Here is a 10,075-nt window from a genome sequence, read left to right on the forward strand (position 1 = left end):
TCTGGCCATCTATTCTTAATGTGGTTTTCTTCTTATTGACTCACAGCATAGGAGCATAGCTATATTACCATAGGTTTAAATTCGATGAGAATTTAGGAAAATAATGACATGGAGATGGCGCACAACAACGTCCTTTCCAACATGACGCACCAATTAATGTCTATAATTGGAAATAAAATACAGATATAGGGGCTGTAACTAGTAGGTTTATGAATGAATCCAAACATTTTTACAATTGACATTTAGTGTAGGCCTAATCAAAACAAACGACTAAGTAAAGCCACACTCGCAAAATAAGTGAATTAATTTAAATCGGTGTTCTACCAAATTATCGCACTCACATATGATAAGAAGATTTATGAATGAATCCTCTCTTTCAGTTATCATCATCAAGTGCCAATTTCACTCCCTCAGATTAGGCTGGTCGGCCCAGTTGGCGCCCAAGAGAATAACCGGACATCGTCCTCTAGAGGTTATAACTGAATTTAATCCAATTGCGCACGAATTTGTGACATCATTTGAATCCTATGAAAGGAATCCTATGAAATTACTACAACGTGGTTGGCGTGACGATGGTAACCACTGACTATAAATGGCTGGACTTGTTGTATCTGCACATACCTCTAAACTTGGCCTCAATCGGTCTCCAAGCGCTGCAAGAGGTAAAGAACAACCTTTCTAGTTGGTTTGCTCCAATTAGGTTATTGAAGGTGCTGTGAGTGACACTAGCCAGAAAACAAATCTAAGGTAAGTTTGGGTCACTTTAATTCGTATTTTTGTACATGGACGTACTCCCAAAAATGATTTGCAAATATCTATTCCAAAAAGGAATTTCCAGTTTTACTCACCGATATTGAAACGTAGTATGTGCGTAAGATAGAAAACTCAAAATTCGTTATGCAACGCCAAGTCAATGAATTATTATGCAACCTGCATGCTTTTAAAGTAGTATATCTCGACTAATAATGATATATTCTCTTGTTTTCGAACGACTAGCCAAGTTACCATGAAGTCCGCCTGCCTGATCATTCTGGCATCTCTAGTGGTCTGCAACCTGACGTTGGCTCGAGGACAGGGCATCCCCGCTGAGGAGGAGACGGGGGACCGGCAGACTATTGACGATATCATCCTACAGAGAGCCGAGAGCCTCCTGCTCCGCTCCATTCTCAAAAATATAGAGGATGAGGATGGCGCGAACGGTGCTTAATAGTTGCTTTTTGATCTATTTTATGTTTTTGGCAAAGTGGCCGCTTTTGACAAGAGAGCTGTGGTGTTTAGCATGAATTACAAAGCAAAGAAATGGACACAAATGAAGATGTTTTATTGTCACATTCACCAAATGGTGCAGTGAAATGTGCTGTTTTACAGGGTCGGTCATAGTAGTATGGAGCAAATTAGGGTTAAGTGCCTTGCCCATGGGCACATCGACAGATTTAACGACCTTTCGGTTGATTAGCCCAACGACGCTCAACCCGCTAGGCTACCTGCCACCCACTGAACACAAATTCAAGTCATGCATTTTTATGCCTATTTATAGTAACTTTGCACAAAGACAAATCATTCGATTGTATAGTTTCACAAAGACAGATAAACAAAATTATTTCGATTACATGGTATTTATACAGAAATAACCCACCATTTCAAATATGTTTTATTCGTGTTTTGTGCAAGATTAACGTGAATAAATTAATAGATTTTGTTATTTGTTCGGATGAAAATCAATTTGGAGAGGGCAATCTGCAAAGCGCGCGTAAAACGTATCCATTATTTTCCCGCAGTCCTGGCACCAAAGCACACAGTTTAATGGTGGAAGAATGAAAACAGAAAAAATACACTGTATATACAGTTTTACATAGATTATCTCAAATATATTTTTTCTAACTTTCACAGGTAAATGCCATTAACACGGCGTGTGTACAAGTGGAAATGCATGTACGCATGACATTACAAGTGGTGGTAGATTGATATTTTCCGCTGTCCCTAAACTAATAATGTATTAATTGTTTTTACAGAAGGGTTGACCTCTCAGCCAGATTGGCTGGTGAAGCGGCAGCATCCCGGTAAGAGGTACCAGGAGGAGCTGGAAAAAAGGCAACACCCTGGGAAGCGAGAGGAGGACGAGGACGAAGAGTATGGCGAGGTTCAGAAAAGACAGCACCCGGGAAAACGCGAAGACGAATTTGATTCTTTTGTGGAGCTCCAGAGAAGACAGCATCCAGGCAAGCGCTTAATACTGGAGCAGATTACAGAGAACCCCGCATTTCTAAGTGAACTCTCCAAACGTCAACACCCGGGCAAGCGCTACGTGATGTACTACAGTAAGCGCCAGCATCCCGGCAGGCGAGAGGTGGACGACGAGTCAGACGCAGGGGACCTCAAGGAGTTGGAGAAGCGCCAACACCCCGGCAAACGCTACTTGGATAACACGAGCCCGGATTTGGGCGCCAACAGTCCCTGTGACGTGCTGGACCCTGGCTGCAGTAAGGCCAACCTGTTGCTCCAGCTATTAGACAACGTGAACAAGAGTCGCGCGGAGAAGAGACAGCACCCAGGCAAAAGGTCCGCACCTGTCGAGGATTTGACCGAACAGGAGTAACTAGCGGGGCTGGTGGGTGCTGTGTGTGAATGACCGATGTAAAGACTAAAATGTGTAAATTGATATAATGAATGATTTATTATGAATATAGTACGGACCCCTATATCACAGGTAGACTACTGTGTCTCTGGAAAGCTGCTTGTATGACGAATATCCAGAAAACACGCTCAGAAAGCATCTAGATCGAAAAGTTTAAATCAGATATAATTTTTTTTGCGGAAACTTGTTGGTAATTACGCACGCTGATTGTCAGCATTATTAACGCTCATATGGATTTTAAATTGATGAATAGCTGTGTTGGTTGCTGGCCCTATCTTCTTGTAATGAGATGTTCAAACATATTCTTTTTCCAGATGAAGCCCACGTGGGGAAGAAATAAAGACTAAAGCGACGGGATTAGCTATTGGCTCTGCAGTCTGTCTGTATCCAGCTGAGGACGCAGTCTCGGAATCTGCTCTTTTTCTGTCTGACCTTGAATTGAATAGGCTAAGTGTAATTTTCAGAGTTATATAAACCAAATGTGTTATATACGACAAATTGACCTGTAGTTTGTTTTATGATTTAGGCCTAATGCGTTCGTGGTAAAATATAAGTGGATATACCCCTACAAAATAATTTATTGGGTCTCTTCATTACTTTTCTACTTGAATATTCTTGCATGGTATAACAACTGATTAATTGTTGTGCATTTTCTGTTACTTTTGCCTTAAAGCCTATTATGACTCTACAACTCTATACAATAAAACGCATTGGTACAGATGACTGAGGTTTGGTCTACTACAGTATGTTTTTTGTTTGACATTCAGAGAAAGCCTCTATCCTTAGCCTATCAATTTACATGCGATGGTCCATTAAATATTTTAATCCTCTCCGAGGGTTTTCAGGTGCAGTGAGCTAGCCTTCCTGCAAAAATATAGCGACCAACGTGGTCGAACTAACAAAGCAATTACAGCGCAATCGTTAATGAAAGTAAATTGATAGCAGACCGCCTGCTTGTCAGTTACGCTCGCCTCACATTTAATTAGCCTCATTCCATCAATACCTTACCAACACTTTTACCCGCATGCTTTAGTGCGCAGCCCTATGGGACTCCCGAGTCTGTCTAAGGCACTCCATCTCAGTGCAAGATGCGTCACTGCAGACCCTGGTTCGATTCCAGGCTGTATCACAACCGGCCGTCATTGGGAAACTCAAAATATACACTATATATACAAAAGTATGTGGCACGCCTTCAAATTAGTGGATTTGGCTATTTCAGCCACACCCATTGCTGACAGGCGTATAAAATCGAGCACACAGCCATGCAATTACCAGAGACAAACATTGGCAATATAATGACCTTACTGAAGAGCTCAGTGACTTTCAAGGTGGCACCATCATAAGAAGACCATAGGAAGACACCTTTCACACAAGTCAGTTCTTAAAATGTCTGCCCTGCTAGAGCTGCCCCAGTCAACTGTAAGTGGTGTTATTGTGAAGTGGAAACATCAGGATTGCAGAGTGCTGAAACACATAGTGTGAAAAAAAAATTGCTCTTGTGGCTGAATGGAAGTCCCCACAGCAATGTTCCATCATCTAGTGGAAAGCCTTCCCAGAAGAGTGGAGGCTGTTATGGCAACAAAGGTGAGAACAACTCCATATGAATGCCCATGATTTTTGAATGACATGTTCGATGAGCAGATGTCCACATTACTTTGGTCATGTAGTGTACAACTCATCATGACCCACACATAGTTCCTACATTTCAGTCAGATTGCCCCAGAGCTTGTTGCTATATCAAGTCACTTTGACTTTGAAGAGTCAGGCTGTTGAGCAACAGATGCCATCTGTTATTAACTGACAGAAATAGGCCTGAATGAGAGCATTATAGACCCAAAGACTATGCATCCCAGATGAGTGTAATTTACACCAAATATCAGAGGATGGAGTCTAATTTAGTCAAAGAGAATTCAGCAAGCAACACGCTTTATTAAAGACACAAAGAGAGAGAGAGACGGAGAGGGGGGGGGGGGGCAGAGAAGGAGAGAGTGGGAGAAGGAGAGAGGCAGAGAGCAAGTGAGAGAGAGAGAGCGAGAGAAATAGAGAGTGGGAGACAGAGAGGGAGAGATAGAGAAAAAGGGATAGAGAGAAAAAGGGATAGAGAGAAAGGGAGAGAGCGAGAAAGAGAGAGTACATTTTTTATTGTTTATTTCACTTGCTTTGGCAATGTAAACATATGTTTCCCATGCCAATAAAGCCCTTGAATTTAATTGAGAGGGAGAGAGAAAGAGGGAGAGAGGTTTATAAAGTGGGAAAGAGATAATAACTATGAAAGTAACCTAGGTTGTTGGTGTCTGGGTGGTAAGAGGAAGTGAAAGGAGTTGCTTCTTCCCTATACACTGAACACTTTATGTGTCACTATTTCCCTCCCTCTTATCCTCTATACTCCCTGAAATGCCTTGATGACAAGTTCATGTTGTGTGGGAGAGAGATGGATTTAGCTTACAAAGACATTTCCAGGGCAATAATATCTTTCATGATGGACCTGCCACTTGTTTATTGTTTTTAAAACCCTCTCTTTTAACAGTGTAGCTAAATAATGATTAATGTTCTCTCTCTCTCTCTGCCCCTCAGCCCCCCCCCCTCTCAGTCTCTCTCTCTTTGTGTCTTTAATAAAGCTTGTTGCTTGCTGAATTCTCTTTGACTAAATTAGACTAGATCCTCTGACATTTGAGCTAACACTTTTTTTCTCATGTTGTTACTCTAAAAGCACTCCAACTGCCACGCCTGGACCTTAGAGCTTTTTATGTCTCTATTTTGGTTTGGTCAGGGTGTAATTTGGGTGGGCATTCTATGTTATTTTTTCTATGTTTTTGTATTTCTTTGTTTTGGCCAGGTATGGTTCTCAATCAGGGACAGCTGTCTATTGTTGTCTCTGATTGGGAACCATACTTAGGTAGCTTTTTCCCCACATGGTTTTTGTGGGTAGTTATTTTCTGTTTAGTGTTTTGCACCATACAGGACTGTTTCGGTTATTCAATAAAAAGAATGAACACTTACCATGCTGCACTTTGGTCCGATTCCTCTTCTTCAGACGACGAAAACCGTTACACCAACTAGCTGAATCAGACAGCCGATCCCCATAAAGCAACACTGATGACGCATAATACACAACTGCTCCAACAGATGTGCCCATTGCCAATCACATTTATCACAGACATGGCTGAAGTAACACATAAAAAGTACTTATGTACTTCATTACTAACTCTCCTCTCCACCTCACTACTGTAATGATAGGAGTGAATGCCAACACAGCAGCTGTGCCCAACTCTCCTCACCACTCATCATATCTGTCTCGCTGGATACCTGGAAGTGTGTGTGTGCGCACATCTACCCGTATGTGTGTACGTGCGTGTGTGTGTGTGTGTGTGTGTGCGTGCTTGTCAAACATGATCAACATTTTGTTTTGATATCCTACTTTTGTTTGTCTAACGCCACACTAAACGCTTGAAGGTAATGTTTAATGATAACTAAAATAACATCTTGTTCATTCCTGTTTGTCATCCATCTAAAAGATAGAACCTATTGAGACAATGAAACCAGGGGAGCAAGTATTATGTTCTTCATTGAGGGAAAACCCCTCCCACTCCAGAGCTGTGTGTGTACAGTATGTGTGTTTGTATCTGTTTAAGAAAGAGAAAGACCGAAAGAGAGAGCGATTGAGTGTACTGCGTTCGTAAGATTAGACAGTGGGAGGGGTAGTTTTGAATAAGCAAAGCTCACACCCCTGGGAAATACACTCAACATTTTCAGTTTGGCTGCGTGAAGCCGGTGACAAGAAAGGCTACGGCAAACTGCAGATGACGGCTGATCTTTAGTCTACTTGCGAGATGTACGGTAGCCTACCGTGTGTAACGTATGTAACTATTCTAAACTAGTTTTCCTGTGTCGGTTATATCGGTAACCGCAGTTGTCTTGGCCAGCATGGACAGTGAAGCAAGGGCGAATGGGGAGGACATCACTCTCAACAAACTAGACGACATAGAAGTAAGTTAAACATTATAACCTCAAACCCCAGGCTACTATGGCGGGGTTCTAGCAGGGGTCCTAGCAGGGGTCCTAGCAGGGGTCCTAGCAGGGGTCCTAGCACGTTTTTAACTGTGTCATAAGCAACTAAATAGGATGTTGTACATTTTGACTGAACATTCGGATTTGGGCTACAAGGAGATAAGTTGCAGTTATGATGTCCCCGATTTATATTTACTATGTTACGTCTACCCCCGAGTCCAGGTTGTGTTTCCACATCATTTCAATCAATGTGATGACGTTGAATCAACGTGGAAAACTGATTAGATTTGATAAAAAATCATCAACGTATTTAGTCTCTTTTCCACCCAACCTTTAACCTAAATCACATGACATGGTGAATTTCTTGTTGTTAATTTCACGTTGAATTCACATTAGTTGACAACCAAATGTAAATCAAAATTAGATGTTGAACTGACGTCTGTGCCCAGTGGGGAATGTATAACTCCTACTGGTATGGAAACTTCACAAGTATTCCCCCAAGTTATTGTAAAATATCAGACCTACAATGCAATATAATTTACTGCTCGTCGTCTATTAGCTTCATTAAAGAGCATTCATAGCCTATAGTGGAGACATGAAGCGTTCAAACCTTTTGACTACGGAAATCATTTCACTGTCTGGCTCCTCGCCATATTTCTCGCCTCCGCGAAGAGCTGACTATGCCCTTTGTGTTTCGGAGTGTCACACCCACTTGTGACATCTCATATTTACCTTTATCCGTACTTGACATTTCCCAACCCCACCTCCGTGAGAAGATGTGGACACCCGCGTGTGATGTCGTTATAGAACACACCCTTCTGCCATAGAGGAAAGGCAGTGCCTGTAGTTAATCCACTCCATTAGTGTGTTTGAGTGTAGCAGTGTGATGTTGTTCCCCTAGATTATGCACTAAATTGCACACAAGGATCAATTCAAATAGGCCAGGTCAAGAGGGGATGTTAATAATTTGATAATAATAATAATAATAATTCAGTTTATTTAAAAAAAAAATGTAATTACAGCTGCATAGCTAATGTTATTATTTGGTGTACAAACACTTTTTCATATCAATATTGTACATACATGTGATTGTAAAAGTTTTGTATATTTTGGTTTGGCCAATCGCGGGTTATCTGTATTTCCGTACCCCCTTAATGTTCTCTTTTGCCTGACCTTCGGCTAGCAAGGTGCCTGAGAGCTAGGACTGCACCCAGGGTTAACATAATGTGTGTTGTCTCTTCGTGTGCAGGGCAAATAAAAATAATTCCACTAGCAGACCTTCAGTTGTGGCAGGGTCCTAATTAAAAGTACACAATGCAGAACGAACCACGCTACATGAGCATGTGTGACCCATAAGCCTGATGGTCTGCCCTCTAACCCACAGGCGAACCTCGACCGTCTTGACCCCTCTGGAAAGGTGTACCGAATGATTAACATGAATCACTATGCCACTAGGAAGAGTGTAGCTCAGAGTATGCTTGATGTGGCTCTACTCATGGCTAACTCATCCCAGCTAAAGACTGTTCTATACATGGAGTCACAGTACAGATTCTACAAACCTCTCATAGTACTGCTGTCCATGTCTATTACGCTACAGGTTGTCGTGGGACTACTGCTGGTCTTTATAGGTATACACTCTGTCACTCATTCACACGCACACACACACACACACACACACACACACACACACACACACAATATGGCTATCTGTAAACAGAAAGGTGAACATGTTGAATAAACTTCCTACTCTCTCTCTCTCTAGTGAAGTATGATCTGAATGATGTGAGGAAACACTCAAAGCTGAACATGATGAACAACACAGCAACAGTATTTGTTTTCTTCACAGTCATCATCAACATCTTCATCACTGCGCTAGGCTTTGAGGGTGCTGTGATAGGACTTCCAGAACCCCAATCCTTCCTTCTGACCACTGAACAGAACCAGACCGGAGGCCTCTAGACCACAACCTCAAATCATCCTCAGACAACTGGCAGGTTGTAGAGCACAAGCTTAGCACAATCTGGCCTCAATTTAACCGGAGGCTTGTACAACCTGAACACAACATCAGCAGAAACCTGGAACCTAACCCCAACCTACAGTACTGTCAGTTATCTCTACAGTGACAGGGCAGTGCAGGTGCCAGAGGTCTGCACACTCAAAAACTTCTACAGCTACACCATCGAGAGCATCCTGACCGGTTGCATCCCCGCCTGGTATGGCAACTTCTCAGCATCCGACCATAAGGTGCTACAGAGGGTAGTGCGTACGGCCCAGTACATCACTGGGGCCAAGCTTCCTGCCATCCAGGACCTATATACTAGGCGGTATCAGAGGAAGGCCCAAAAAATTGTCAAAGACTCCAGTCACCCAATTCAGAGACTGTTTTCTCTGCTACCACACGGCAAGCGGTACCGGGGCCAAAAGGCTCCTAAATAGCTGAACAATCAATCAAATGGTCACTCAGACTATTTACATTGACCCCCCCCCCCCCCTTTGTTTTTACATGGCTGCTACTCGCTGTTTATTAACTATGCATAGTCACTTTACCCCTACCTACATGTACAAATTACCTTGACTAATCTGAACCCCCGCACATTGACTCGGTACTGGTATGCCCTGTAAATAGCCTCCTTATTGTTATTTTATTGTGTTACATTTTAGTTTTTGTATCCTGTAAATGGGCCTTTATAAATGTGTTGTTGTTCAGTTGTTTGGGACTCAACAGAACACAACTGCTGTTACCAAATAAACAACTCTGTGAATAAACAGCAGGAATTTCTGGACTGAATACACTACTCTCCCTTGGTCAGAGCAGGAGTGAAAATGAAAAGGCAGTGTGTGTGTGTGTGTACCATGTTACGATCACTCACCAGTTTTTTGTCTGTGCGGCATTGAAGAAGTCCTGGTCTCAGATGGGGTCTGACGGGTAGGACTGCAGAAGGTTGAAGGTTGAGACCTGTGGGCGACTCGTTGGTCATCTTCACCCGATTCTGCAAGAGGGCCATTGGGATCTGACATAGGGAAGAGGGTTACAAATGCACTGTAATGCATGGTGCCTACTCAACACTGGTTCACCAGGCTGGACACAGTTTAGGCTGGACACAGTTTAGGCCTACTGCACCATGCCTTGTGCGAGAGGTATCTGCTGAGCGACAGTCTGAAGTATGGGTGGCAGGTCTCTAGGCTGACGACCTCACAGATCTTCTCCAGGCTGGACATTCTCACTTCTCTCTCTTCCCTCCTCTCTTCCAGTCCACCATGAATATCTATCCTCACAACTCAGTGTTTGTGTGTGTGTGTGTCCAAGAACATGTGCTTCCTCTGATAAATGTCTCTCTTCCTGTTGTAAGACAGGGCAGTCAGAAGTGAAATCCGGGATCCTTGGGACGTCCATACCCTAAACACTAACCCCTACCTAAACCATTTAAATGT

The 10,075-nt window shown here is 42.7% G+C and overlaps 2 protein-coding genes across 4 annotated transcripts; both read left to right on the top strand.

The window, feature by feature from the left end:
• Positions 1 to 541: 541 nt before the first annotated feature.
• Positions 542 to 3,362, top strand: trh (thyrotropin-releasing hormone). 2 transcript variants are annotated; one of them, XM_090203624.1, is made up of 4 exons: positions 542 to 747; positions 997 to 1,199; positions 2,013 to 2,559; positions 2,950 to 3,362. In XM_090203624.1, the coding sequence occupies exons 2-4, from the start codon at positions 1,007 to 1,009 to the stop codon at positions 2,951 to 2,953; spliced, it is 744 nt and encodes a 247-aa protein (XP_090059750.1). In that variant the 5' UTR covers positions 542 to 747; positions 997 to 1,006; the 3' UTR covers positions 2,954 to 3,362. The 2 variants fall into 2 exon arrangements, with proteins under 2 accessions (XP_090059750.1, XP_021422424.2); XM_021566749.3 differs by having other exon boundaries at positions 551 to 747; positions 2,013 to 2,608.
• A 2,898-nt stretch (positions 3,363 to 6,260) lies between these two features.
• On the top strand, positions 6,261 to 9,409 carry si:dkey-93l1.9 (Ninjurin domain-containing protein). Of its 2 annotated transcripts, none has more exons than XM_021566750.3 (3): positions 6,261 to 6,622; positions 8,028 to 8,271; positions 8,406 to 9,409. In XM_021566750.3, exons 1-3 carry the CDS (start codon positions 6,560 to 6,562, stop codon positions 8,600 to 8,602), a joined length of 504 nt encoding a protein of 167 aa, XP_021422425.2. In that variant the 5' UTR covers positions 6,261 to 6,559; the 3' UTR covers positions 8,603 to 9,409. The 2 variants fall into 2 exon arrangements, with proteins under 2 accessions (XP_021422425.2, XP_036803326.1); XM_036947431.2 differs by having other exon boundaries at positions 6,372 to 6,622; positions 8,490 to 9,409.
• The last annotated feature ends 666 nt before the right edge of the window (positions 9,410 to 10,075 follow it).

Source organism: Oncorhynchus mykiss, chromosome 16 (assembly GCF_057628025.1).
Source record: "Oncorhynchus mykiss isolate SJ-2025 chromosome 16, ASM5762802v1, whole genome shotgun sequence".
Classification (NCBI taxonomy): Eukaryota; Metazoa; Chordata; class Actinopteri; order Salmoniformes; family Salmonidae; genus Oncorhynchus; species Oncorhynchus mykiss.

What these genes read in the sequence shown, in the direction of transcription:
- si:dkey-93l1.9 (XM_021566750.3), top strand. Translation starts at nt 6,560, where the DNA reads ATGGACAGTGAAGCAAGGGCGAATGGGGAGGACATCACTCTCAACAAA. An exon ending in ACAAACTAGACGACATAGAA is followed by an intron (nt 6,623 to 8,027) that starts GTAAGTTAAACA and finishes TCTAACCCACAG; the next exon opens with GCGAACCTCGACCGTCTTGA. An exon ending in ACTACTGCTGGTCTTTATAG is followed by an intron (nt 8,272 to 8,405) that starts GTATACACTCTG and finishes CTCTCTCTCTAG; the next exon opens with TGAAGTATGATCTGAATGAT.
- trh (XM_021566749.3), top strand. Translation starts at nt 1,007, where the DNA reads ATGAAGTCCGCCTGCCTGATCATTCTGGCATCTCTAGTGGTCTGCAAC. An exon ending in GGATGAGGATGGCGCGAACG is followed by an intron (nt 1,200 to 2,012) that starts GTGCTTAATAGT and finishes TTGTTTTTACAG; the next exon opens with AAGGGTTGACCTCTCAGCCA.